This window comes from Benincasa hispida, chromosome 11 (genome assembly GCF_027475165.1).
Source record: "Benincasa hispida cultivar pf3 chromosome 11, pf3_genome.v1.1, whole genome shotgun sequence".
Taxonomy (NCBI): domain Eukaryota; kingdom Viridiplantae; phylum Streptophyta; class Magnoliopsida; order Cucurbitales; family Cucurbitaceae; genus Benincasa; species Benincasa hispida.
In genome coordinates, this window is record NC_143488.1 from 69,162,740 (window position 1) to 69,176,622 (window position 13,883).

Here is a 13,883-nt window from a genome sequence, read left to right on the forward strand (position 1 = left end):
CATCACCAAGTGGCTGAGCATATTGCAAGGAGTTGCCTACAAATGAAGGGAGTTAGCAAATTAGTCAGTTAGTTAGTTAAAGGTCATTTTTCACCTTTGTTGTCTACAAGCAAAAAGTGGGAGGGACGATAGCCATTCTCTACCGTTGGTAACGAGGTGCTGCCGGAAAGAAGCTCGAGAGAGACATCTCCTTCAACCTCTCCATCAAGTTGGCAAGAAGTACAAAAACAAGCCAAAGAGGACAAGAGATTGAACCCTGCGGCTTAACTTCTTTCTTTTACCTTGCATTCTCATTTACCATTCCACTTGACTAAACTAAGATTATTTGTATCAAAACTTATATCTTTAATTCAATCTCATTTTCGACCATTCTTCATATCTCCATTTGTTAGTTTTCTAAGTTATTTGTCTATGTGAATTTTCTGGTTTGATAAATACATAAAATTTGTTACTTGAATCCACCTAATCAGTTGATTGAAGTAAAAAAGCAATTAGTCATTCGAAAGAGTAGTTAATTGTTGGACACATCAAACTAGGGCATGGAGGTTCATGTCACTTGTCTGTTTACTTTAACTGACTCATGCACTCTAAATATAGGATAAGTGGCATCCACATCGAGAGATGTTGAGCATGATTTAAATAACAGATCCCTAACGCATCCCGTGTACACTTAAACTTTAGCAGACATCTATATCATTTCCGTTTTGTTATCATTATGCTTACATAGGCTTGTTGTTCCCACTAGGAAATCAACGCTTACCATCTACACTTAAGCTAACCATCCACAAACCATTTTCCCTTTTTCTTAACTCCTATTTCCTTCTTGCCTGTGTGCCAGTAGTTTAGTGTACATAACCAACACATATCAAATAATTAGAAAACTTCTGCAATAGATCCAAAGGCCAATACTCTAAAATCCTTGCGTTAACCTTGGGTTTACCAGGACACTTAGGTGGTTAGATTTATATTGGGGTCTAGCTTAAGAAAAATTATATGCACTAGCAAGGTGAACACGCACAATCTATTATCCATCCAACACATAGCATCATCTTCATACTAAGAGATGGATTAAACATCTCTTCCATCATTCATACTCATTGAAACAGACGTAACAAAAATAAATAAATAAATAAGATTGTGTCCCTTAAAACCTCATAACTAATTTCCATGTGTGTTTAAAATTAACTTAAATATATGAATTAATGTAAATAGAAAAAATGTTTAAATTAAATGGAAATCAACAGCTTCTTCATTAAACTGAGTGATTCAAGAGGATTTTGTGGGAAGAATAATTTTATTTCAGGTCTATTTAAATAAAAGTAGATATAGTTACAGTCTAAATTGATTTCTTTTTTCCTTTTGATGGAAACCATTATTAATTTGAGTTTTAATCAATAAAACCCCAAGTTTTGGATATGACTTGTTTTTTGCCCAAAAAAAAAACCAATTCAATTTTTATCTTTTCTGCTCTCTTAGAGGTGAATACATTGACAAACTTTTTTTTAGTTGAAATTTCAATTTAAATCACTATTTAACAGTATTGCATTATAGTTCAGTTCATATTAGTAATATTCATTAACTTTTTGAATTGTCATAATATAATAAAATAATCACCATACTAAGAGTGAACTTCACTCTGAACGTGAACATTACTCGACTAACATAAAATTTTACACTATCGACTTTCAGATATCCAATTTCCCCTATCAAAAGAAAAACGCATCACTCCCATGTTGTTCAACTCAAAACAACAGAACAATACCCTACTGATCAATCCATATCTAGTATTTTAAATATCCATTTGAGCGATTAACTTCCATGAAAGAAAGAACAAGAAAACCTACATTTATTGAAGAAAAACCCACAAGTCATTAAAAGTAAAATTTCAAGAAAGAAGGGAAATATGAGATGAAAATTTATGTGTAGTTAAAATTTAGTGGCAACAGGCAAAGGCAAAAACAGCCTTCTTCCAAAGTTTGGCCTATGTCCGCAACAGCAACACAATCTGGCATTTTCAGGCTTTTTTTCTATTATTCTTTTTTACACTTTTGGAAGAACTACATGAAATATATGATCAATCCAAAGTCAAAAACAACAGAAAAACAAAGTGAGAGATCTCCAGCATGCATGATAAAAGGTCAGCATGCAAAATTTTTTCTTTTTTTTCTTTTTTCTTTTTTCTCTCTCTCTTTCTTCAGTTGCGCCCCTCCAATTAGTTAGCTATCTAATTTCTAGTTTGTACAAACAGAACAACCTTCTGTTTCTTCAGGCTGCCAGTCGAAATCAAAACTCGCAGGCAATTTATACATCACAACTATTTGCTATGGAGGACATTAAAAGGGGAAAATAATGAAATTAAAAATATATATATAATTCCCAACTTTCAGCTAAAACCCTTCCTTCCGAGGAGAACCTAACTTGGAATTATTTCAATAGAGACATGCGCACCAATCATGACACAACGTTATATCGTCGATTGCTGCACCACTTTCTCTAGCATTGACGTTCCATTGAAGATCGTCAGCTGGACCTCCCTCATATACTTTATCAACTGCCCAATCACAAGACAACAAGATGAGAAACGTTTTAACAGTGGCTAAGTTTAAGTTCTGGGAGTGAGCAATGACTTGGAAATTTTGTCCAGGAAACCAAGTGGGTATTGGGAGGTTTGGTTCACAGGTTGGAATTAAGAAAACAAACATTTTGGATCAAATGTTAAAACTTCAAGTTTGGAGTGAATTAATAACTAATATGAAACTCAACTGTTAGGAGTGAATCAAAAGGAACAGAAACAAATTGATAACCCAACCCATAGTTTACATCGAATTGATTGGAGTCATCAAATTTTTTAGTATGGCCATAAAAAGCCAACCATAGCATCATGGGATATTACTTACTTGTTCTTCACTCATCTTTCTGAAGCCCAATTTCTTGGTCCAAATTGATTCGGCATCCTCGGCTGCAGGGAGTACAAGGTTTTGCACATTTAGGGAAGAAAGTAGCCGCTCTATACAGGAAAACAATACTTGGAAGTAACCCTGCGCATCCCCAGAAGAAGGGGGTGGAAAAAAAAAAAAAGGAGTCAACTAGAGCGAAAAAGAGTAGAGATGAAAACCTATAATCTTACAGACAACTATAACCTTCTCAAGAACCTTAAGCACATACCTTGCCCTGATGTTCTCTACTTGTGGCAACAATAGGAAGCTCAGCAACTTCACGACCAAATATCCGAAGAAGACCAGCCGATACAACTATTGACCTAAGAAGCAGAAGATCACAAGAATGTGAAGGAAGTAGCATGGGAGAAAAAGATGTACACTATAGCTAAAACGTCATACCTCACAATTAAGACAACACAATACATTCCTCCAAACTCTTGTCCAGATATATTTCTCCTGCAGCGAGTCATAACATATCAAACATGAAACATCTAATCATATATATAAACATATAAACAATCGACAATCAAGTTAATGAGCAATAAGGAATGAATTCAGCAGGGCCCTAGAGCCTCTCCCCGTCAATTTAAGGAAACAAACAATACTGCTGTGCCATGGGGAACATAACCACATTGACTTGACCAGTTCCTCCATAATTTATCAATTGAAAAACTAGCCTAAAGAAGTTCGTAGAATTAAAATGCAAAAAAAAGAGATCCAACTCCAAATATTTTTCTTGCAAACGAAATGGGAGGTATACCATCTATCTTACCCATAAACCATAACAGGTATCAGATCACGACCTGATTTTGCAACAATGGGATCGAAACATTCCTGTTGAAGAAATAAGAACTGTGATTAGAACTTCAGAATTAATAATTTCAATCAAACTCGAAAGGATTAAATAAAAAATATAAAGATTATTCAAGGGAATTTGATTCACAGATTTGAAAAGCTTAAATTTGTGAAGCCCATATTTGTAAATTACGTATGTTTGGATTGCAAAAAGGAATGGAATTTAAAATTCTGAATTTGTAAAGTTGTGGATTTGAAATTTGAATAGAAGGTTAAGAAGGATTGCTGGAGTATTAGACTAATATGTACAAACATACTCGAAAAATAGCAGTTGCCCTTGAAAGAAATGGAAGATCTTCTGGATAGCGACTTTTTCCACTTAAAATTTGCCACCGAACATCATTAAGAGCTTCATCAACTAAAAATCCTTTTCCAACATGCTTTCTGATTATTAAATCAGACAATGAATCTGGAATTATCTGTGCCCCATTCAAAACAGTATTCTGAAGAGCGACATGGATATTACTGCACTCGTCACAGCAGAACCACTTATCCTTGGGGAGTTCCTAAAGGAAGATGAGGGTCCCCTAAGTAACTTTATAGTATCAATTAAGATTAAAAGCAATGGAATCGTTTTTAAACATACCTTCAGATCACATAATCCACTATCCCGCAGACAGCCTACATGGAATTCTCTTTCACACTGAAGAAGATAAAATTAGACATCAAATTAAACAAAGCAAAAGAAAAAATCATCCAAAAAGAAAATATGAAATAATATTCATACTTGATCACAAAGCAGTACTGTACGATCATCAAACTTAGCAGCACTGAAATCGTGTCGCCTACAAGATTAGGAGAAGTTGTAACAGAGTTTAATGCCATATAAACCATATACCAAAATAATGGGAGGTGAAAATTCCTTTTCTTTCCTAGTTTCCTTTATAAGAAACAATATAAGGAGTAAAGAAAGGCTCAGTTTTATCATGAAACAGCAAATCACATTATATTGGCCCTTCAGTTTGTTGAGATATCCCACCGTCATCCATCCTAATAAGCAAAGGATGCACCTACAAAGACAACTACACTCAACTTAGGGTTGGAACTCCTTGTGTTGGGCTTGTCTTTTCCCTTGTACACGCTTTCATATTTCCAATGAAAGCTTGATTTCTAATTTTATGTATATATACACACATATGTAAAATAAAAAAACAAAAAAGAGTTTACCAACCAACTTTACAAGAGCAGCACAATTAGTAAATATCAACTTAATTTTTAAACCAATGAAAAAAAATAAAAATAAAAAACCTGTATCCAGCCACTACTGAAATCGGAGTTTCAGCTAAATAAAATATAAGAGCAAAAAGGATGGATGTGGAGGGTTGTCATGGAAGAGTGGGAGAAAAAAAGTAACTACCTGCAAACAACACAGCCACCAATCTCATACTCAGGTGCTTTAACAACTCTTGTCAACCTAAAAACAATTGGTTTTGAAAAACTCAAAGAACCTCCGGAAGCAACCTTCGAATTGGAACCCACTTTATCTTTACAGTTTGGGCAAGACCAAACTCCTTCAGGAACATTCTGTAGATGCAGACAGCCTGTAAAATAAGCAGATACAGTTCAAAAATTAGCAAGGTGGGAGAATTAAAATGAATGCGACTACTGGCCATAGTGGGGAAAAAATGATCATGCTAAGCCAATTTGTGGAAACAAAGTGAAACCCATACTCCAGCCATATTACATAATTTTGGACGCAGTTTTGAACTAACATAAGACCTAAAAATAATCAACCTAGCGACATCTTCATCTAAGACAGGATATACCAAACAAAGAAAAGACCAAAATCCACCTGTATGGAAAGCTCGAGGGCAGCGATCACAGAATATCAAATCCCCTCCATTACCACATGCAGCACACATATCATCACTGTCTCCTGTGGTAAGTTTTTGCCCACTAGCTAAGGAAATGGCAATATCATGAAGTGTAAGGCCATTTGTAGTATAAATGTGGCGGTACCTGCATGACAACATTTTTTAGTATGACAACTAGCAGCACTTCAAGATAATATCACACTTCACACCATACTCACGGTTGACGTCTGGCAGCCATCCCTGCATGGGCTTCAAACTGGGAAGGGCTAATCTGTTTCAGATTTGTGGAATAGTTTAGAAGTAGACAAATATAGACAGAAAAATAGATCAATACAGCGAAGAATGAGATAACACTAGCAATAAAAATTGCAGCAACTAACCTCTCGATTACAGTGACTACAGAGAATACCATTTCCTTGCTTGTAGCCTCCAAGTATTCTCTATAGAAAGTAGGGGAAAACGGAAAAGAAAACAGGTCAGATCAGTCAACAAACTCATTCATCACATACATACCTCAGCTAATACTTTAATTACCTGTCCTTTGACAAAGTATGCCAGCTCAGCCCCATCTGGAAGCCCATTTGGCATGAAAAGCAGTCTGTGAAGATCATTATCCCTGCCAATATAGGCGGAAATTACAAGAATGTTGAGTTTTCGGTTCCCAGAATTTAATTCTTTTTGTACATTCATCTGTAATTCTTCGATTTTTCGAGACCCACCTTCTATTAATAACTTTGGGAATCCCATAAAGAATATCACTTGAATAAGATCAATTCTTTTTCGAATCTCGATACGTGCAATTCCCTCAACACCAGAAAATATTCTCATGTTTTTTTGTACATAATTCGACTTTATCGAGAAAGATTACTTTTTTTAGGCCAAGAGGTTGATAGCGAGATCTCGAATCAACTTATTGGTCTTATGGTATATCTCAGTATAGAGGATGATACCAAAGATCTTTATTTATTTATAAACTCTCCCGGTGGATGGGTAATATCGGGAGTAGCTATTTATGATACTATGCAATTTGTGCGACCAGATGTACAGACAATATGCATGGGATTAGCCGCTTCAATGGGATCTTTTATTCTGGCCGGAGGCAAGTCTACAGGGTTCATAACTACTCCTCTTACTACAAGACGCTTACCTAGCCAACATTTAGATCCGGCTCTACCCAAACTTTTCTGGTTTACCCCAGCATTCCCCACTTGTCCGACTGTTGCGGAGCAATTTTTGGATATCAAACGGACCTCCCCAGAAGGTAATTTTAATGTGGCCGATTTCCCCTCTTTTGCAATCAGTTTCGCTACAGCACCTGCTGCTCTAGCTAATTGTCCCCCCTTCCCAAGTGTGATTTCTATGTTATCTTTTTGAAAAAACTAAATAGAAAATGAACTTGCTATAGCCAATATGAGAAAAATACCTTCTTTTTGTGCCTTTTTCTGCCGTTTTCTTCTGATGCAGGACTGGGTTGGAGAAATTAGGGTTCGCTCTGCATAAAACAAAAGTATTATTATGACTAAAAACCAATATTTATCGAGTAAATACATGCTAATGACATCTCATAAAGAAAAATGTAGTGCAGCACAATGCAGCCAGCATTTTCAAAATTATATTAATTATCAGAAAAGCTAAAAATCCCAAAACAACGCTAACTCGTAGCTTCATACTTAATGCAATACCAAAGAGCAAAATGTTAATTCACTAATTAAAAATTAAAAGTACTTGGATCTGAATAGAGGCAGTTGTTGACAGCAAAAGGTTCATGCATCTTCCTTCATCGCAAAAACACATGCACGTGCACACAATGTCTAATCCATTCAAGAGTATTTACTTGAGTATGGTCAGTAAGGTGGCTAAACCAAAATGTAGGGTGTTTCTTTAAATATTCCTTGCCCCTCAAACCCTAGAAATTAGAACCAAACCAAAACTAAATCTTAATCAACTTCAAGTCTTCAGAGGCACGATAACATACAAGTTTTATTTCATTGGCAACTGAAAAAAAATAGATAATGGCAATTGTTTGATGCAAGAGTGTGAAGGGGATGGATATAAGCCAGCTAGAAAAAGTAAATAACAAAGAATGAATTACCCTCTTGGATACAACAAATCCTTATATTTTATAACAGACATAGAATAGGGTAATTAGGATATTATTTTATACCTCTCAATGGGATGTGACAATTTAGGAAGCTTCGCAACATCATTTTCCACTTCAATATTTGCACTGTTCTGGTGGAAACTTGCTGCAGAACATAAAATTGTCAATTAAAGAAGAGGTTCCAACTCCTACATTTCCAAAGGAAAGAATTTATTACTTATCCAGAACTTAGCCTCACACTAAAATGGTTAATGCCAAAGGAGCAGATAAAGGCAGTTGTAATCCTGGATAATTTTAGGCATGAATGTACCAAATTTTTTTACCTAATCTTTTGTCGTATACATAAAAAAAAATAATAATAATAATTTAAAAAAATAAAAAATAAAAAACCCAACCCCAAGCACCTCAATAATCTTCCAGATAGGAGAGAACTAATGTTTGTTAATAAAAATCAGAATTATCAATACCTTTCCAAGCCTCAAATGAATCCATGTTAACAGCTGAACCCGCTACTTCCTTAATCACTTCATCTAATATGCTAAGAGGTGCACTCTTAATTTCCTGTATGACGCTATATATCGGCCTCCCATTCTCCAAGTATATATGATTATTTGGATGTCTAGTCTTAAAACCAGCATGCTGCTCAAACTCATAAGCACTGAGGATCTGTTCAAAATCGTCATTAATCATATGGTCATTTTAGGGGAGTCCGGAAATCATGTAAAAGAATAGCTTATAACTTACAGCTGTAAAATTGCATATTGAACATCCGCACATGTAACCTCCGCCATTTATAATACCATTTAGCTTCATCTAACAGTACCCAAAAAATAATAATAATAATAATAAAATCAGACCATGAAGAAATGGCTGGGGAGTATAAAGAAGTATAAAAAACAACAAATACCTCGCTCGTCGTAGATATATATTTGACTCGAGCTCCGTCAAGTATACCAGTCGACAGCAGCTTTTTAACATTCGACGGATAATTGTTTGGTAAAACCTTCTTCGACATTTTCAATTCCATTTTAGTTGGGCCTAGAGGATACCTGCTGCTCTCAGCACAGCCTTCCCAGCTATGTGCAGATGTCTCCGTACAAGTATCATCCACCAAGGAAGGTTCTGGTTTACCGTCCTTGTCAGAGTTTCCATAAGAATGAACTTTGTCTGCTGACATGGATGAGCCATTGTTGTCCTTCTTTTTGCTGAACTTGAACGTAATTTTCCTAATTCCAGTTGAACTAGCATGCTTAGGAATTTCAATCACAAACCGAGAGACCTCATCAACATCACACATAGTGTCATTTCGAGACGTATCATTCTGGCAACGAATCGCATCGCTTGAGATATCCTCCGAGCTTGAATTCCCCGAACAAGCCGACGTAAGGTCCCCACGCTCAATTTGGTTGGTATTTGCTAGCTCCTCGGGTTGGCTAGTAATATCATGGAAATGATTCCCTTTTGGAGAAACTACGGGATTCGATACTTCTGAACGAACGTCTTCATTCGACACTTCTTTTGCTTGCTTCTTGTTATGCAAAGACTCGGGTTCCGTATCTTCATCAAGACACTGATGGTCCCGCTTCAATTCGGTACTCGAAGCGCTCTCTTTCCCCAGCGGCTCATTTGTAACTGCAGCCAAACCAGCTGCTTCTTCTCCCATCCAATATATATTCCTCCAAATCTACAGAGCCAGTAGCTAATAATCCCGCAAACCCAATCGACAGCATCCAAAAAGCCCACACAGAGTGGAAACGAAAATCCAGAATCACGTAAGAAACTGACTACAATTCCTTAAAGCCCGAGAATTCAAATGCTAAACTTCAAGAAAACCTAAAATCGTCGAAATGAAAAAAGTATTAGAAAACCATTAATTCCAAATAACCGCCAGCAGTTATCATCATCAGAAACAGAGAGTTAACGCGTAAAATTCAAGAAATCTAACCTTGACGCCTTTCTTGAAACCTAAAATTGTAGAATCCGATGAGAACAAGTCAAGAATCAAAAGAAATGACAGATAAAATCCAAGCGGCAAGCAGCATAGCCTCCGATTGAATTCCGAATAACTACGGATCTGAGATCTGTCCGGTCAGCAACAGATTTCAGGTGTATACGGAGTAGAATCAGATCGGAATACGACGAAGGGCGGATTAGTTAGGGCTAGGGTTTTGTCCGGGAAAACCTGAAAGAGAGAAAACGAGAGAGAAGAGCAGAGCGGCAAAAAACCGAAATGGAAAAGAAGCTTTGGGTTCGCGGTCAATATTTAGCTTTGGACGAGATAGAGATAGAAAGAGAAACAAAGCTCCAATTAGAGAAAATAAAATAAAATAAAATATTTTGTTTATTTATTCATTTATTTTATTATTTAATTGTTTTAAAAAGCAACAACAAAAATAGTAAAGTTCGTCATGGTTCACGATCTTTAGAAGGAAACCAGACGACGGTTTGAAAACTCCTTCGGGTCCACTTTTTATTCCAATGAGCAACTACCACGTGTTGTTACTACGCCAGCTGTTATGCTTACGTGGATAGTTTCTGTGATGATGTGTCGCACTGTAAGATCAGGACCACTTTAATGTAACTTTTTCATTGAAGGAGCATTTAAGAATTGGGGGCTTATGTAATAATAAGCTCAAATATTATATTGGTTTTTGTATTTTGAAATTTCTTCCATCTCATAGATACAATCAATACTCAATTTTAATCGTATATTTTTTTATAAATCTCAAGTCTAGTCTTTAAAATTAATTATATAGTAATAATTATTTTTATGAAAAAAGTACATTATATTTACAAGTTTTGTAACAAAATGCTAGTAATTAATAAAAAAAAAAATTTGAAAAGATCCACGAAAAATTACTAATAAATATTAAATTTAAGATGGATTGAAAATATATAAACTCAAATCGTATATTTAAAATAATAATAACTAAAATTGAGTAAATTTTTAAATATTGGACTAAAATAATATTTTAACCAATAACATTCCATTAAACAATGTGTCAATTGATTAATTAAATAGGTATGTATTCTTGCAGTATTATACTTTATTCAAAATTTATTGAATAAAATAATATATCATCAATGTCTTTAATATATAATATCGTAGTATAAATTTTTCCCCACTTTGTTTAGTTTGCAAAAATTTTTTTTTTTTACTATTTTACTTCTTTATTTGCTTTCCCTTTATCACTTTGTGACGTGTAGTTTGAAGATGTCTGAATTTAATTTTTTTTCGTTTTGTACAAAATGTATGGGTAATATTTTCATACCCTGTTGATGGGACAAATTTTTTAAAATTTTTAGTTAAAGTTATTACGTAAAATTGTAATTCTATCTAAATTATTTATATTATTTAAAACTTTTCTTTAAAAAATTAATAATGATCCAAGTAATTTTGCTTTTATTTCGGTCTCCATATTTTAAAACATCTATTTAATTTGTGTTTGTTTTAATCAATTAAAAAATAATTATTTTAGTTTTTAACTTTAGCACGAGATTATATTCACATTTATAAAGTGAAAACAAAAATCTATATGAAAATATTTAAAGTGATTATAAAATTTGTTAAATAAAAATTAAAATAGTCACTTTTTAGTAACTAAAAGAGACATTTTAAAGGTACATATACTAAAATAAAACCAAATAAATTAAAATACAAAAATCAGCCTAAAATAGTGGGACCAAAATAATATGTAACCAATGAATAAATAAATAAGTATCCTGTTTTGTTTTTTTGGTGTTGTTCAAATAATAGGAATATGTGAGGTTATTTGAATGGACCGACCTTATTGGACCGACTCCATTTGGGCTTGGATTCTATTGGAACGAGGTTATAGGGCTATTAACACAACTATCCATAAGTAAAATTTAATATCAAATCAATCTGAAATATTAACAAATATAGCACGAAAAAAAATATAAATACACCGACATTTAGATCGATATCGCTAGAGGTGTTTGTCATTAATAGTAGTCAATCAATAAAGATAGATTTTATTATATTTATCATTCTTTTAAAATCGTAAATACCTATAAATTTTTGCGAGTGTATAATAATAAATCATTAATTAGGAGGGTTTACACATAAATTCTACGTAAACATTTCATTTATGATATCCCCCTCCTATCTCAAATCCTTAATTTTCAGGTGGTTGACTAAAAATATATGGTATTGATACTATACAAAGATGTAAATAAATGAGGAAAAAAATGAATATATGTTATTTACAGAGGTATATTAGAGGATTTTAGAATGTAAATATAGAGGAATATATATTATTTAAATGAAACGCAGACAATGCGATAATAGAATGGAGGACAACAATTGCAATAAAATAATGATGATAATAATAAATAAATAAAGTAAATTACATATATTCATTAGATGTATTTTTTTTATTATATAGGTATTCACACGATATTTTAACCCCCCAAAAAAAAGTATTTCTCGTCTTAATAAAAGTATTGTGTTTATTTGTTTATTTATTTTTGTGTGGATTTAATACATTTTCTAGTATATAGTCCTCTAATTATTTATTTTGGATGTATGCTTCACTTGTATTTTAGGTTGAATTTTTAACGTATCTTCTAAGAAAATTTTGGTTATCAAAGTCTTTCTATCTCCAAAATCTAATATTCAAATTGCTCAAATCTTAAAGAGTTTCAAATACTCTTTAGTCTTGAAAAGATTCAGGATTTACGTGAATTCTTGTAGTTCTAATCATTTTTTAAATAGTAATTTCTAGCATAAAATAAGTAAATATTATACACTTTTGTTTTAGTTATCATCAACTTTTAAGAATTAGATAATGTAACAATTTTTTATTTTAATGTTCTTATATTATCGTCTTTTTCAAAAATTGCAGAAAAATTGTTCTAGTAATTAAATCATTGAATTAATATATTAATATTCCGGTATTATAATATATATAAAGCCATAATTTTTATTATGATGTAATTATATAATTATTGTGAAGTCACACGAAATGATATATTGTTTCGTCGTATTAACTACTACTTTTATTCAACTAAATCCTCTATTTTTTTTTTTTTTTATATATTTTCTCTCAACTTTGGATCTCATAGATTTTTTTTAGAATGTAAATGTAAGTATTTATTTTGATTTTTTTTTTACATGTGCATCTCACATTTACATTTGAAGAATCAATGCACTAATTAGATGTGTGTAACCACCTCCACATGCATCCTATTGGCATTGCATCCTATCTCAAAAAGTTACGTCCTCTTCTATTGCATCATATCTTAAAGAGTTACGTCCTATTGATATCAACGATGCTTATTCGACCTAAGACTTTATTTTTTAAATATATAATTTTTTTTTAAACTAAAAATTTGGAAAAGTCACATTCACGGTGTTTCAAATAGATACATACACTCGAAAAGTCACAACCACTCATAAAAGATGACATGGGAATTTATGAAAAATGTAACGACAAAAAAAGTAAGTAAAGTTTCTCCCTATATAGACCCTTTTGATATGGCAGAGATAGAGATAAAATTTAAATTACTATTGTATATTAAAATTTTAATATTAAACTTATATTAATATAATGTATACTGTTTGTATATTAGATATCATATTCTCTTGAAGTTTAATTAAAGATATATAAATATAACTAAATTTATATTAATATAATATTATATTATAATTATATATAAATTTAGATGATATAAATTTAACATTAAAAGGTTATATAGTAAAGCACATGGTATTAAATCCGTTTGTATAACATTATTAAAGTTATATATAACTAAATGTTCTCCTGATGGGATTGTTAATATACAACTTTAATAGTACATAAAAAAAAAATATAACTAAATAGTAAAATGAAGTCTTACAGATTTTAATACTCTGAGAACATTAATTCTACAAATCTGTAAAAAGAATAGTTATGAATTTGAATGTAAATACTTAAAAGTATGTGAAACTTTATGCGTCTTAGTTGGATATTTGGTGTGGTTTGAGAAAGTTACCACTACATAAAAAACAATTTTATAAATAAGGTTAACTTTGTTGAAATATTTTAAATTTAAATAGAAAAAAAATATGAACCTCATACTCCAGATTATAATTATAGTTAATTATTCAAATGCTAAACAAAATAAATTTGTTCAAGGATACACTTTTCTTTTAGATTTTCTAAATCTACC

General features: G+C 32.6%; 1 protein-coding gene across 2 annotated transcripts; it reads right to left on the bottom strand.

Annotated features, from left to right (window-relative positions):
• Positions 1-1,904: 1,904 nt before the first annotated feature.
• On the bottom strand, positions 1,905-10,028 carry LOC120090939 (Acyl-CoA N-acyltransferase with RING/FYVE/PHD-type zinc finger domain-containing protein). Of its 2 annotated transcripts, XM_039048639.2 has the most exons (19): positions 9,655-10,028; positions 8,617-9,542; positions 8,454-8,522; positions 8,177-8,375; positions 7,773-7,854; positions 7,032-7,100; positions 6,143-6,224; positions 5,989-6,048; positions 5,827-5,879; positions 5,587-5,753; positions 5,152-5,335; positions 4,522-4,579; positions 4,381-4,437; positions 4,052-4,300; positions 3,712-3,773; positions 3,339-3,395; positions 3,166-3,259; positions 2,898-3,038; positions 1,905-2,551 (listed from the first exon to the last, which is right to left on the bottom strand). In XM_039048639.2, the coding sequence occupies exons 2-19, from the start codon at positions 9,370-9,372 to the stop codon at positions 2,465-2,467; spliced, it is 2,526 nt and encodes an 841-aa protein (XP_038904567.2). In that variant the 5' UTR covers positions 9,373-9,542; positions 9,655-10,028; the 3' UTR covers positions 1,905-2,464. The 2 variants fall into 2 exon arrangements, with proteins under 2 accessions (XP_038904567.2, XP_038904568.2); XM_039048640.2 differs by lacking the exon at positions 8,454-8,522 and having other exon boundaries at positions 9,655-9,963.
• Between the last annotated feature and the right edge of the window lie 3,855 nt (positions 10,029-13,883).